Below are 15,846 nucleotides of genomic sequence, written 5' to 3'. Positions count from 1 at the left end.
ACTTACCTATGAATATTATATTCCATTTCTGCCACTAGATCCTCCTAAATGTTACACACTGGACCTTTAACTGAGCAGAAAGACTGGAAGCAGGGGCTCACCTCAAGCTCAATGACCCACCTACCAGCACCTTTTCAGGTTAGAGCTGTGATCTGTTTTTGGGGCGAGAAGCCAAAAAGACTACAGTTTTTAGTGGTAGCTACTAAATTAATCAACATTAACATTAATGAAGCTAGCGTTATTCATTTTCATGACCCGTAAGCTTCATCTTAAAAATGATTGATGATGAAATGTCCAGCAGAAGAAATAAAACGAGATAATAAACTTCCTGAGCCATTCTCAAAAAGTTGAGTAAATGTCCGGATCTCCTGTAATAAATGATGTGGAGTACGTATTTGGTAACATTAGCTTAGAGAGGAACAGAAACTGTACTTAATGTGGATTGGTGATGCCAATTTATACGCGTACATCCCATGTGAGTTTGAGCCTGTTTCCCCCTGCTCCCAGTCTCAAGCTAAACTAAACTAATCTAATCTACTCCAAAAACACTGGACACATGAAAACCGTCAATCTCCTCATCTTACCCCTTTCCCAGAATGTCAGGACTATTACTTTAAAGCGACACTGATATCTACTTTTTTCCTCCGCTGTCGTATTGCAGTGTCTCCTCTAAAGCTTTTGTTGCCCCCCCCCCACATCTCCCAGAGCTCTTGTAAAGAAAATATCTTAAATAATGAAATATACTAAAAAGAAAAAAATGTCGATCTTCCTGACTGCTGTCAAGCTAGGACATGACAATATATCACATTTAAAGGTTATAATATCACATATGTTTGTATGACATCCATGTTGTTCTTGGTTTAAATTCAGAAGCGAGTGGTTTTAATGTAGTGGTTTGGATTGTAAATAATATAGCTATTTGGGCCCACAGTATGCATCACACTTACATTTGATGTAAGAGCACTTTTTATCCCCACTGCTATGTAATTCCACGTGTGGCGTTCCTACATGTAAGTGCGCGCGAGAGAAAAGCGTGTCTGTACTCGTCCGTCTATGTGATTGCGAGAGAGGGAAGCGAGAATGTGAGCATCTATCTTTTTGTGCGAGCGAGCGTGCATCCGGCGTCTGCGGGTTGTTTGTGTTCTACCGATTATAAATAACATTTTTACTGTAGATATGAGTGCATTTTTCCAGTCTTCAGATTTGATTTGCATTTTTTCTAGAACTTTGTTTTTTTGTTTTTTTCCTTTCTGCACTGTAACACATGATGAAACACATGTATGGTCCCTCATATCTGTAGATACAAACCATGAAGCAATCAGTAGCCATCTCTCATTGCGCTTGTAGTGTTTTAGTGAACTGCATGCAAGAAGTGACTACTGTCCGCTCATATGGTAATATCATTTTAAAGCCAAAAGAATAAAGGACATATTTTTTGTAAATGCTTGTTTATTTTCTCCATTTCCTTTACAGCCTTTTCTTTGTTCGGTGGCTTCATAAGGTTTTTTTTCCCCTCTGAGTGACATCCGGTCTTTGGTCTGTGATCTGAACCTGACGTATGATTGCTGAACATGGCGGGAACTTTGGTTGAACAGGATCATTCATGTGGTTCAAGTACATGTTACACTTAACTATGTATCAATTTGCAAAATGTGACAATTGACCTTTTTTTTGTTATAACCAAAGATGTGGCAACAAAACTCAAAATCTAGATTTCCAAAATAAAAGCCTATTTTGGGAAGCAATTTTGCATGCACGGTGCGTTCATTGTGAGGTGAGAGCAGAGAGGTGGCGATAGGCTCAGCATATTTAATGCGGTTTAAACAGATACTTAACTGCCGAGATGATGCTCTGTCTTCAGCCTGAGGATAATGTATTGGATATTGACGGCGGAGTATCCCAGAGGGAAAACTGGGCCAGTAAACCCTGCCAGAAGGTAAAACTGAGCAACATGAGTGAATGTTTTCTACAAGCTTGATGAACGTTGTTGTATTTAAATTCAACTAGAATGCTAACTGTATGTCAAGGGCAAAATATGTAAAAGCCAAGTATGGTTAAACACGTACTAGCATCACTTAGGGCTGCACAATTAATCGAAACATTATGGAAATTGCAATATCACTGAAGCTGCAATTATTTGATACAACAGCATTGTAATTAAATACTGTAGTAGTAAAGATGCCCTGGCCTACAAATCCTGTTTTTCAGATTTAAAAAATATGTTTGTTTGAAACAGACCCCCAAAGATTTCACATCATCATGATTTGAATAGGTTTTTCAATTAAAATCAAAATTGTGAAGCAAAAAGGATAATCTCACACTAATCATGCATCATATCGCAATTTTCTTTCTGTCAAATAATCCCAATATTATGTTTTTACTATATCGTGCAGCCCTGGTATCACTTTATTTATTTATATAGATTCTTAGTAAATGGTTTGTAACGCAACTACATTATAGTGTTTTACAAACTGTAATGTATTTGTAGGCAAATAAAAGGACATTATTTAGTGTTAATAAAGGTATTTCGCACGTGAAGCAGTTGGAACTGGTGTAAAAACAATTATTGGTATATAATTACATACGATCAAATCTCAATCTACTAAATGTTCTTAACTCAAGGTCCACTTACTAGAGTTCTTTCAGAGCTTTCAGCTGCATCTCATGAGCTTCATCAGCCGATTGTGTTTGCTAGGTTGTCATGAGTGTAAGCGAGTACATAATTATAACATAAATAATGTAATTTATAAATACAATTAATCAATATTTCATATTAAAATGAAGACATTTTATATGATTTCTGTGTTATATTGTCATTCATTAACTGTTTATACACCAGTTACATATGCAATATCTAAAAATAAATAAATGAACACTTAAAAATGCCTCTACTTATAACCACTGTATAATGTGCTGTCAACCATTTATCAATTGTTTAAATACTGCTTATAAAAGCTAAATATGGGGATTAAAAATAATTCCAAAATTGTGTTTTGTATAGTTATAGTGTTTCTGTATAGTTGTAAGTTGCATAAAAACATTGTCACTGCATTTGTTAAATAACAGAATTTACAGATTTGTTTGACAAATAAATGTAACTCAGTATCCTCTTATAGGATTTCTTCCCGAGCATTCAGACACATCTCCTGGCCTTTATTATCCCATAATATGACCATCTCTCATCATGAGACGGAAGTTTCAGACTGAACCATCTTCAGGATAACAGTAATAATCATTCACCGATGAAGACCACACAAGATGTGGCTGGAAGCTCTCGGAGAAAAAGATTAAGTGGACTTGGAGCTGGATCTCTGTCTCAGTCTTTGTCTCTCAATCCCATTTAGACGCCCACTCAGACCTGGGGTCTGCTCAAGGTTTCTGCCTCTTCAAAGGACGTTTTTTCCTTGCCACTGTCGCCAAGTGCTTGCTCATATTGGGGATTGCTGGGTCTCTGTAACTAATGTTAAAGTAGGGTCTTGACCTGCTCTTGAATCAGAGTGTTTGAGAGAAAAGGATAATAGAGAATGAGTGAAAGTCATATGATGTTAGAATAAGCTAAAATAACAATCTATTTGACCTTCAAAGGCGCTATATCTGCCCAGTTATGAACAATATATTCAGTATTCAGCCTATTCAGCATCTTGACAGCAGACATTGGTCAACACATAACAGTTACATCATTCGAGTCAAGTCCTGTCGACCACAAGAGCCAGACAGCCACACACAGGGAGAAGAAGGTGGTGCTGTTGGGATAGACGGGAGGGTGAGACGAAGGTGAAAAGCTGAGACTACCCCCACCTGGAACCCCCCTCCAAAGCCACCCGGACCCTCCAAACGCTTTGCTCGCTTCTCCGTTCTGTTGCCTGGAACCTTAATATTATGCCCCTGTGATTGACAGCAGCATCTATGAGTAGCGACCACAATACCTTTCAGCTGAAAGCAACAGCACACACACCTTACCAGTTTGATTATGTAAGGGAAAGGGGAGAGGTCGAGGTATGACCTTGTGTTCCTAATGAAGTCCTATGTACAGGCCATGCTGTACACACGGGCACTGAGGATCATAAAGGACTACTGAACGTACGTCTAGTGTCCATTGTGTCCCGCACCTGCTGCTGAGACTGTTGTGTGGTTATGCAATGAGCCATGAAAATATTTCTATACATGAATAGGCCCGTGGATGAGGTAGGAACACAGAGCTTCCTCTTGCCCCCGTCTGATCTCCGCCTCACCCAAAGGCCGCGTTGTTGTCTTTCAAACTCAGCAGTGCTCTCTAGAGGCTGCAGGGCGGAACAAACTCAAACTGGAAGCACTGGTAGGGGAACGTCAATGAGAGTGGGACAGCAGGGTGACACAGCAGTTGAGACACGTCACCCCACGACCAGAAAGGTGTTAGCTGACGTCAAAGTGTCCCGGAAGCGTCGGCTCGTGTGCTTTTTTTTGTTGTTTTTTGTTTTCAGTGAGGAAAAAACTGATTTAAATAAATGTCTGTTTGCTGACAGAGGACAGATGTTTTCGAGCAAAGCTAATGTCACAGATTGTCCTGAGGCAAAAGAAACATGTAATCAACAAATCTTCTGACGTCAGAAAAAAAAATGATTTAACCCCCTCATGTTGGAGGATGTCAGTGGCAAGAGAGGGGAGGTCAGTTGTTAAGCCACAGATGCCATCTGCTGGTAGAAAACTAGAATACTCTGAGAAATAGATGTGTTGGTCAAGAGATTGTTTTATTGATCTGCATCTTGTCAAAGTCCATTTTATGAAGAAAAAAAATCAATTAACCACCTTTAGACTGAGATGGATGTCAAAAAGTGTTTTATTCACACACTCATGGAAATGTACAGTTGTTTTAAAAAGAACATGAAATATATTTGGCCCCCAGGTTTGGCAGTATTGAGAGACAAAGGTAATAACTCCGACACAAGCCTCATCTGAAAACTGAAAGAAAAAAAGATGCACTTTTATGGCACGTGACTGTAAAATGATAAATATAACATGCACGGACAGGTTTTTCTCTAATCTTGCTAAATGCTTTGGCCCACATTTGTTCGATTAACACCAAAAAGACAGTGGTAGTGATGTTACTGAGCGGAGAAATAGAAAGACAAGAGAAACAACAGACACACATAGGAGTGAGAAATAACAATTATTTTTTAAAACCTTTTTGAAAAGCTCAGATTCGTGGTGCAGATACTGTGACAAATAATGATTATTAATTATTAATTAATAATCATTATCTAGATGGTCGTGATTTGGCATAATGTTCCTTCATCCTGTAGTAGGACACTGTGTTGGCAGCATTTTAAAATGTTCACAATACTTTATCATTTACATGTTAATAACTACACGAAGGTTGAACTATTACTAAACAAACAAGATGAGTCCACAGTAATGCTAGTGGCTGCTGTGCTTTGAGCTAAATACTAATGTCAGCATGTTGACAATGACTTAACACAAAGTACAGCTGAGGTCAAATGTCATTCGTTTTGCAGGTATTTGGTCATTAAGTGTTGGAAAACGTCAAACTGTAAGGAAAAGTCAAAATTGTGTACTTTTTGTGCGACTTGGAGGCGTCAGAAAGAAGCTGTAGACACAATACAGACATATTGGAAGTTGGTACAGCTAACACGTTAGCAAACAGGCGCCTATTTAAACATCCAGCACACAGAGCAGCTTTAGCATTCATTTGGAGTCGTGTTTCTGAGTGTAAATCCAATATTCACTCTCTTTGAGCTTTGCTTCGCTCTCCACCGACTCCTGAGGGAAATATCTGGCTATTTAGCTGCTAAATGCTCCACTCTTCACTAGCACGCTTTGTCTGCCTTCTGGTAAAAGGTCAGGTAGTGTATAGTGGGTTTATCAGGGATTTTCCACCTGAAAAGCCTTAAAACAAACCTATGAGCACAGTGAGAGTGAACCAAAATCATAAAGTTTACACACCAGACAACCAAAACAACAAGCTGAAAGAAGCTAAAAGACTCTAGACTACTAGTAACTCCTTTCCATTGTTAATGTAAAAAAGGAACAAAAAAGACCTTTAGTATGAATTATAACAGATTTATGTTCTTTTTTTAAAATCATTTTACAGTTTGTGTTAAGCCTTGAAACATCTTAGGTAAACTGAACACATGCTATACAGACAGGCATTTAAGAACGATTAGCAGCAACGATGAGACACCAGCACAATGGCAAATACTGAAACAATACAAGCACCTCAAAATATTGATTTGTCATAGATGCCAGTCACAACCACTAAACATGCTGTAATGATTACAGACTTTATAACAGGGCATAAATTATACAAGTAACGGCCAGAAACACTGCTTTATTGAGCTTTTTCATTGTAGTTTCATAGTCTAACAATCTTAGAGAGGTCTAGAGACAAACTGAGCTAAAATTAGATCACCTCTCTGAGCCTTCTGTGTCTGTGTGACTCATTGTCTCTTTGGAAGTGCACTTATCAAGAATAAATCAAACTCTGATGGTTGAAGGTCACAATTCTTGAAGAAAGATTTTCCAAATATTAACTGATCTCTCTCTGAAGCATTTTAATCATCAGGTACTGCCTGAGCGTGACGTGTTTGTTGTTTGGTCAGCGTCTCCCTGCACTGGCAGTCCTGGTTGCTCCTGCATCAGCTCCCTGATTTCCTCCTCTGTCTGCTCCACAGATCCCGCCGGAGCCTCAGTCTGTGAGTCATGATGGTCTGGATTGTTCTGGAGGTCTGTCTGGGGCTGCCGTTCGGCGGATGCACCAGCGGGGGCAGTGTTACTCTCACGGGTGTCTACATGTGAGCAAGTTTGGAGAGTCAGGGACTCTGTGGGGTCGGGGAAATGGCAGGGAATGCTCTGCTGCTCTGTCTGGCAGTGGAGTTCTGTGTTTATGTCAGACTCTAATGCGGTCTCTACTGTGGGGAGAGTGGGGGCGCCGCTGACATTTTCTCTGAGAAACGCAGGAGTGTCATTCACAGAGCTGTCTATCTGATAATGCTGCATGGGGGGAGTGTTGTGGAAGGGGTTATTGAGACTCATGAGCGTGTTATTAGAGTAACTCAGCACAGAAGGAAGGGGAACCGAGTAGGGCGGAGGACCCGTTCCGTGCAACGAGCAATCCCAATTATCCTTCTCTTCGTCTTCTTCCTCCTCATCATCATCGTCTTCCTCATCCTCCTCATCCTCCTCTCCGTCCTCAGGGTCGATTGTTTCCAAGCTGTGCGTGCTGCAGTCCGACAGCCCGCTGCAAACACTGCTCCCATCCTCATCTTCCTCGTAAGCTTCATCATCTTCATCCTCTTCATCTTCTTCTTCATCTTCGTCGTCTTCGTCCTCTTCTTCTTCTTCCTCTTCCTCTTCTTCATCTAGATGCGAATCCGTGTCGCCTGTGTTCTGGAGGTGCATGATGGGAATGTGCGGCGCGCCACTCATCAGTGGAAACTGCAGGTTCGGCTGCTGCTGGACCAAGGAGGAGTCGCCATGGTAACCGTTGCCATTGGTTACAAGCTGCTGCTCCGGCTGCTGCTGATGATGCTGCTGCTGCTCCTCGCGGCTCTTCTCCAGCTCCAGCTTCATGATGGTGTGGAGGAAGTGGGTGCGCACCCTGACCGGGTTGAACTCCAGGCGTCCCGTGGTGTTGCTGCAGCCTTCTTTGGTGCAGCCACAAGGGAAGGACATGCGGTCCACCTGAGGAAGAAAAATACATACAATAAACCCACCAGTGTGGAACAGTAGTAACAGAAAAGGTAAATTCAGCTGCCAATCATAGCTGGGTGCTATATGTATACAGTTACACACCTTATTGTTCTAGAAATTCATAAATACCCTTGAAAATCTTGGCTTAAGTTCAATTAGAGGGTAACATTATCTTCTATGCTTAGAAAAATAAAAAAAAATTTGGTTTAAAAATTCCTCCCAAACCTTGAGGATAAATTCAATAATGCATGATGCATAAAAAACAAGGCTGCTTCTGAGAAACATTTTTAAAAACATCAGGTTTTTACCAGACAAATGCTGTAAGATGAGAAGTGGCGTGCATAGAAGCTGTCAGATTTCAGAGGGAGGGCACTGCAGGCTCGAGGCCCCCTGGGAAATAGTAGATGGAACTACTTGCTGTATTCTTAAAAGCTTTAAAGTAAAACTGGCAAACAGCCAGAATTTCAAAACTCAAAGCATTGAGCAGTTGTGTAACCTCAAAACTCTTTATGTTACTCTCTGATTTGGCTCCAGACTTTGTGTAAAGTACAGAGTCCCTTAGGAAGTGCTCAAATCTCAGATGGGCCCCCACCTGCTTAACTGCCTGTGTGTCTGTTGTAAACAAGAATCTACAGTACCAGGATTTATAATTTCAACTTTAAATAAGTTCTACTGCACAGACAGACACGAACAACACTTTAGTATTATAGATGGGCCTCACCACAGTTCCATTTACCTGGCACTTAATGCCGGCCAGGCTGCAAGCACAGGTCTCTGGGTCGCATATCCCCCTGCAGCGGCACCCACACTCCTCTCGGGACATTCGGAGGGCACGCAGCTCGTGCTTCTCCTCCACGTCGATGCGCCTGACCCCAGAGGAGCGGAGAAGGGCGCGGCGCCGCCTGGTAGTCAGAGGCTGGAGGAAGAAGTAATCATCCACCTCTGTGTTGTCCACATCCAGGTCATCTTCGGAGATGTCATCAAGCGTCAGGGTATCCGCCTCCATGGAGGACACAGTGCCATTCTTAGTCAGCTAGAGGGCAGAAAAAGTAGTTTAAATTAAGACTGGATCATAAATCTGTGACTACACATACATTTAGACCCTCAGAATAATTATATAAGAAACAGATATTAGCAATAAAACATGCAGAATATGTTATTAATGCCATAAAAAAGGAGCAATAACTATTTTTATATTTAAAAGTTAACAATCCTCCAACAATTCCACTAAACTGCAGGTAAATGAGGTTTTATTGAGCCCACTGACTTTGAGTTTGATGGCATTAAGTTTTTCCTCTTTGAGATGATCCCTCAGCATGTTCCAATGGCTCTGTTTCTGCTCCATGGCAAACTCCCTGAGGGTGAAGCGCTTCACCCCACTGTGACGTGGTGACATCCCCAGGGTGCTGCCACCCTGTGTGGGCACAGTGGTGAAGCCCTGCCGCCTGTTGAAGTAATAAACGGTCACACTCTCAAAGTGCACGTTGCGGCCCCGCAGTCGCTTTGACTGCTGCTGGAGAGTTGCTGAGATTGAAACAGAGAGGTGAGGAACATAATTAGTGAAAAAAACTAATTTAACTAATGCTTAGAAAACGCTATTAGGGACATGTTCAAGTGAGAGTTTTGCTTAACAGCGGTCATGACTAAATGTTAGAATGTAGTGTGACCGTCAACAAACTGGCGAAGCAAATAACAAATAGAGAACATTGGTAAAATCAACATAGTAGAAATGGTAAAAATAATAAAAAGTACAACAGAGTTCAAAAGTACAAAAAAAGGCCCTCCAGTTGCAGTTTAAGAATTGGATTACATTAGCAGTCTTATTAGCAGTCCTACTGGTTCTTTGGCTGACATACAGCTGTGTGTCATCAGCATAGAGCTGGATTTTAACGTGAAATATCCATAATATGTGACTCAAAGGCAACATAGAACAAAGGTGGTCCCAAAATATATCCTTGGGGGACACGACTGGGATGGAAGAGGCTCTTGGGCTAACAACATCTGAGAAACTGCTTCTGGTAAGGTAGGAACAAGACGAGTTGAGAGCCATGTCCCTAATAAAATTGTGTCTTGTGAAGTAAGATGAAAATGAAGCAGCAACTAGAGTCCGATTCAAGGTCTAAATTATTGGCAACAATAATAACAGCAGTTGTGGTACTATCAAACAGGTATCCTTGTTGCTGTTGAATTAGGGTGAGCTCTTCATAGAAACATGTATATTCTTTATACTCTCTACGGCCAAAGATTTTGACTGATGGATTTATTACATGCAAAACAGCCTATTGCTGGTGCATATTGTCACAGGTAAGTATATATCTCAGTGTTCTGGTTGAAATACTGTTTACATGTGACCTCAAGTGTTTCCTGTGCTTTGCACCAAAACATACGAGCTGGAGCTGCTGACAGGAGCAGTGCAGTAATGTGAGCTTACAGTCCAGCAGTCCAGAAGGGACGGGATGGTTGAGACTATCACTGCTGTTGCCGCTGTCGCTGCAGGAAACCTCATCATCATCAGACCCCTGCAGGGACAGGTAAGGGGACGGACCCTCCTCAAGCTTCCTCTTCAGGATCCCACTCATCATGTGGCTCCTCCCACTGGTTGAACCTGCACAAAGGACAGGGGGCAGAGTTTATGGCTGATCATACATCTGTATGTAACATAGATAAATATTGTGCAATAGTTCATAATCATTCAAATCTGAGATTAATATCCATTTCATGCTAATGGACAGGGGAAAAATATGGAAATGGATTTCATGTTTAAAAGGGTGGGAGAGTTAGTGTAAAAATGTAATCCATTACAGTTACTAATTACCTGTTTTAAAATTCAATAACCTTATCCAAGTATTCCAATGTTAAAGTGACTTAACTGTATTACTTTCCTTTACTTTTGGATTACCTTAACACCACTGCACAAATATGCAAATAAAAACAGGAGGAAAGAAATGTCAATAAGAAGTATTTGATGCAAGTGTATTTCTTATTATTTAGAACAATGTGACCAATGGAAATTAAATTATTAAATTAAATTAAATTAAAGCATCAACAATGTGTCCTCCTCTCAGTGTATTTTTTTTAAACTGATGCTGCTGAAAGCTGCTAAATAACCCCCTATTTTTACTAAATGTAACTGTAATCTGATTACATCTTTTTCTGTAACTGTAATGGATTACAGCTATTTTTGTATCCTGATAACTCAGTTACATGTAATCAATTACTCCCCAAGCCAGTTTAAATAAATATGGTTCATTTTGTACAATAAATAAGTCTTAAGTTTAGTTAAAAACATGAAGATATGTTTTATTTATATATATAATAGCGTCTAATGGAGCTCTCCCATTGGTCGATGTCTGACACGAGGGAAGAGATGAAGTCTGGAGAAGTGCGTTAGCTTTGCTTAAACAATGAAAGTTAAACATTTAACGTTCATACCAATTTTTTTTATTTTTTTTTTATAAATCCTGGACCGTCAACGCGATATTCTGTGACGGGATTTGGTATAAAAATGTCCAACATGGAGTTTTTTTTTAAGCTGTTTCACTCGGTAGCTAACGTTAGCTCAGTAAGTAGCTAATGTTACAGTGTTTTTATTAGCACAGTGAGAGGCTGCTATTAAACCAACAAAGACAGCCAGTGGAGTTACAACATTTTTAACAAAGAAATGCCGAGGAAACCAGAAAGTAGGCTACCACTCAGAGTGTCTCTGTCCCTGTGGGAAGGACGCAGGAGTCTCTGTCTGTCTCCACCTGGCTGTGGACTTGGACACCTGTCTGCCACTGACACTGACACCTGACAACCCCACAGAAGAGCACCAGCTACCAGGTAACTGTTTATTTTACTGCATTTTAGTTAACTGACATTGAAATAAAAATAAAGCTGCAGCACAATTTCACCAAAAAAAAAAAAAAAAACTTAAAATGATTGTGTTGGAGTCTGTACCAAACAAACAAATGAAACAAAAAAGGGTTTTCTAATAGATTTGTAGGCCAGAGAATCTGTGCAGCACTACAATACTTTATTATAATGGTGTTTCCACACATTTTATCTTTATCAAAAAATTACAGCTTGTTGCAGTTTGGATATTTCACTTGGCCATATTGCAATTTCAATAATATTGTGATTAATAGCACAGACCTGAATAATAACTAGATTTTGGAAAAACAACTATTATAACTTATTTTATGTGCTAAAATAAAATTATACAGGAAATGTTTACTTGTAGTCTTTGTCAAGAGGGGGCATTGGTACATATGTTTATTGACACTGGGAAGTTTACGTGACTGTTAGTCAATGTGTTTGTATTGTAAAACCTATTCTGAAGCTATTCTCTCGAATCTTGCCCCACACAAATATATATGTTATAATAAAAAAAACTAGAACTGACACTGAAACTAATAAAAACCCAACTAAAATCAAATATTTCTGAACAGAAACTCAACTGGAACAAGCAAACCCATTCAGGAAACTAAACTGAATTGAAAACAAAAATTAAAATTAAAATAGGAATAAAAACTATTGAACAAACCCTAACCTAACTCTGCCAGGTACCTGTTTATTATCTTTTACTGCTCATTACCGAGTGAAACAACCATGTTTTTTTTTAATAGGTTTCACCGGCTTTAGTGTGAATACTAGAGTACTGAATTTATATTATGCATTTATTTTATTGTACATGTTCTTTGAATGTAAAGATGTGAAACGATAATGATTAGTGATCAATCGTAGTATCCAGTTTCACTTAACAAAAGGAAATATGCATTGATTTGCCCAGTGTATTTCCTACCTTTGAAATAAAAATGATTCTGTAATTTGATAAAGAAAATATTTTGTAGACTTTTGTCAGAGAAAATTGTATTAAACTGTACAGGGGCTGAATTTTAATACAACTCTCCTGTTTAGATCATATTAGGGCTTTTCCTCGGTTTCTCCATTTTCTATTCCTGGCTATTGTCATAACAAATGTAAGTGGAGGCCACTGCCTGTCGTCAGTCCAGCTACCCCATGCTGCTGTCACTCTTTGACTTGCCGCTGCTAGATGGCAGAACACACAAACCGGTTGCCGGATTCATGTATAGGGTGACGCGACAGTCCAATTTATTCTACGTATGCATGAAGCTTACATTACAACCCAACTTATTACTGTAGATTGCGTCCTTAAAATTGATCGGTAAAACTCTCTAGGCCTGTAAAACTGTGGAATTTAGTCCACGTCATTGTATGAGAGCCAGGTAGCCAGCTAGGTTTATGTGTGTTTTTAGTGCTTCAAAGCAGCATTTTTTCAGCTCAAGATAAATAATTTATTTGCAATGGATTCTCAAACCATTAAAAAATCCTTGGTGCCGACCAGTTCCTTTAACTGAGCTCCCACTCTCAATTGTGCTTCTAAACTGAGCTCAGTAAGCACCTCAAACACTTGAATGAATCTGAGTTAATTAAGGATGTTTTATGCAAAACTTGGCACCTCACCATTGCGCGCTCTTCGGCGACCTTGCCAAACTTTGTGATGCTTCAAAAGTAAAGACTGACTCCATGATTTTGATTAACTGACATTTTGTTGTCCCATTGATTGCTTTTGTGGAAAATTGAAAGTACTCTAACACTTCTGATAAGAGATGATTTGCACACATGGTAGGTTCCCTGTCACACTTCAGAAGCACGGATAATGACAGGAAGGGAGTCTTCCGCCAGTCCTCTGCACTTTGTCGATACTTGAATTTCAGATTGATCAAAACTGTTGAGCCGACTGCTTGGACTGGTAGAGGATTACATCATATGCAGCAGAGCTGAATGCTGGCCCAAGCTCTTCCTCTCACAGGCTTTGTCTCCTTTCTCTTACGACCTACTGCAATACAATTATTCCTCTGTGCCATTTCTGCCTTATGTCCATTTCTAGTCATTATCTTTTCATTTCTGACCCTCTTTATTTTTATTTCCTAAAATGATTTCCCACTCCATCCTCCCTGGCATCCATCCCCATACTCCAGTTCTCTGCTTTTATGAAAAAGAAAATTGCAAAACCAGAAAGATCTATAGTAGAAGAGACAGTGAACACATCACCCTACGTAACATCTGTCTATGTATGTGATGTCACAGAAGGTGTTGCAGTTTTTCTTGCATCCAGGAGGGTTTCCTGTGCTGCCTGCCCATAGCTCTTTAACCTAAATGTCCCCCGGTCGAGCTCCCTTAACCGGTGCCATTTAGAGCCTCACCGCTACACAACACACACACACACACACAGCATGACGAGGCTTGGCTCACGTGTTTCTGCATGATGCGCAACCTCCCACTCCCCATGCATGTCCACGTCCCCGGCACTAAAAGGGGAATTCTTATTGACAAATGTAAATCAGCATCATCCTGTGACGTGATTTCAATCTCACAGTACCGGCGTTGCTGCATGCACAAGCGCTTCCTGCGCGTCTGTTTGACCGTCACTGACCTGGTTCCTTAGCTTGCCGTCGGTTTCCAGGAAGTCCTCGACTCTCTCCTCCGCATCACACAGTGTTCACCAGCAGCAGCCAAACATCCCCATGTGTCGTGATGATGCAGTGAGAGCTGCCATGATGCCCGCTTTCTCTCTCTCTCTGTCTCTTTTCCAGAGCCTCGGGCAGAATTGGCAGCACTGAACACCTCTGCCTTGTCACATCTTTGCGTTCTCCCTCTGCCGCTCCTATGCTCATCTACTGTCAGACTTCTCACTGTCAGATTCTCTCCTGCTCTGCACCCCCTTCTTTCCTCCCTTCCCTTCTCCTTCTCTCTCTCTCTCTCCTCACAAGGAACTTGTTAGCTCGACGGCTGCTGCGGCTGAGTGCTGAGCTTGAACTGAGGTGAAAGCAAGCCTTTGAGGTCACAGAGAAAGGGGGGGGGGCAGTAGATGTGGGGTGGAAATGATGGGGTGGGGTGGAAAGTGTCAGTTGCTGTGTAAATAGCTCTTTTCCAAGTCATTAGGGAGATTATTGACACAAATTTAAACAAATCTTATTATATACAAAGATAAATAAGTGGACAAAGGAGTTTTCTCCACCCTTTCACACTCAGTGTTTTTCACTCCCTAATCCAGTATTTTTTTCTTACATTTATTACTTTGCAGGGTTTTATAATGCAAAATGTAAAGTTCCTTTTGTTTCCATAAGCTTTTGAATATTAAATCGAAGCGGAGACAAATGATCAGAGGAAACAGAGAAACCTGAGGACAGGCTGCTGGTGGAAATCATCATTATTTCACTGGCTTTACATCAGAAAAATATTTGACGCCATCACTGGGGTAGGGTCATCGACCCACGGGCGGTTGATATGGTAGGGAGGTGGCAAGAGGGTGACTGGACACATTAACGATAGAAAAATATATTCGATTTAATTGCATTTACGTGTATCAATATTTGTGTAGAAGAGCTCCAAACAAGATGAATTTGAACTCAAAAGCTCGATGTATATTGGCACTAGGTAAATCAATTTTAAGAATATCTAAAATTGGTTTTATTTTTTCAAATCTTCAACATCCTTCACAAACATGTTTTTTGTAATAACTTAAGCCTCAAATTGGTCTAAATGTGAACAGATTTTAATTGTATGCTAGCAGTCAACTATCTTTCTCCAGAATAACTAACCCACTTAAAAAAAAGGCTATAACGTAACAGATGGAAAGTTGTAATGCCTTTGTTTATATTCTTTTTACGCTAATCATATTACAAAAACATAGAGGCTATATAAATTAAAAATGCTCACTATTACCAATAAATGTGTTCTTTCAGCTGTTTTGGTCCCTTTTGTTAAGAAAATAATCTTTGTCTATATATGTAGGCCTATATAAAATATTCACATATCCACTATCAAGATAAATAATTATTGTACAATTTAATAATTCATTAAAATAAGCTTAAGTCCATTAATTCCACAAAGAGTCAAGCTGAGATTGGCAGTTGCTGGTTATAGGGACATGAGGCTGAGTGACTGGTTATAGTGGTGACGAGCGATGGCTGTTATCAGTGGGCAGTGATGACTGTGTTATAGTTGGCGAGAGGCTGAGATGGGACTTGTTATAGTTGGGCAGACGAGGCTCGAGTTGGAACTGGTTATAGTGGGACAGAGGCTGGAGTGACGGTTATAGTGGGACAGAGAGGCTGAGTGAACTGTTATAGTGGGACAGAGCTGAGTGGACTG

General features: G+C 40.3%; 1 protein-coding gene across 1 annotated transcript; it reads right to left on the bottom strand.

The window, feature by feature from the left end:
• Positions 1 to 6,003: 6,003 nt before the first annotated feature.
• LOC118339748 (cysteine/serine-rich nuclear protein 3-like) lies at positions 6,004 to 10,285 on the bottom strand. The gene is made up of 4 exons (XM_035677462.1): positions 10,118 to 10,285; positions 8,954 to 9,210; positions 8,408 to 8,719; positions 6,004 to 7,677 (listed from the first exon to the last, which is right to left on the bottom strand). The coding sequence occupies exons 1-4, from the start codon at positions 10,266 to 10,268 to the stop codon at positions 6,556 to 6,558; spliced, it is 1,842 nt and encodes a 613-aa protein (XP_035533355.1). The 5' UTR covers positions 10,269 to 10,285; the 3' UTR covers positions 6,004 to 6,555.
• Positions 10,286 to 15,846: the final 5,561 nt, after the last annotated feature.

The sequence above is a fragment of the Morone saxatilis genome, unplaced genomic scaffold, assembly GCF_004916995.1.
Source record: "Morone saxatilis isolate NCDOM2014 unplaced genomic scaffold, NCSU_SB_2.0 Contig6, whole genome shotgun sequence".
Classification (NCBI taxonomy): Eukaryota; Metazoa; Chordata; class Actinopteri; family Moronidae; genus Morone; species Morone saxatilis.
This window is presented reverse-complemented; position numbering and strand designations above follow the sequence as displayed.

Coding starts and splice junctions, on each gene's coding strand:
- LOC118339748 (XM_035677462.1), bottom strand. CDS start 10,268: ATGATGAGTGGGATCCTGAAGAGGAAGCTTGAGGAGGGTCCGTCCCCT. Junction 9,211..10,117: donor CCCTTCTGGACTGCTGGACT/GTAAGCTCACAT, acceptor TTTCAATCTCAG/CAACTCTCCAGCAGCAGTCA. Junction 8,720..8,953: donor TTAATGCCATCAAACTCAAA/GTCAGTGGGCTC, acceptor TCTGCCCTCTAG/CTGACTAAGAATGGCACTGT.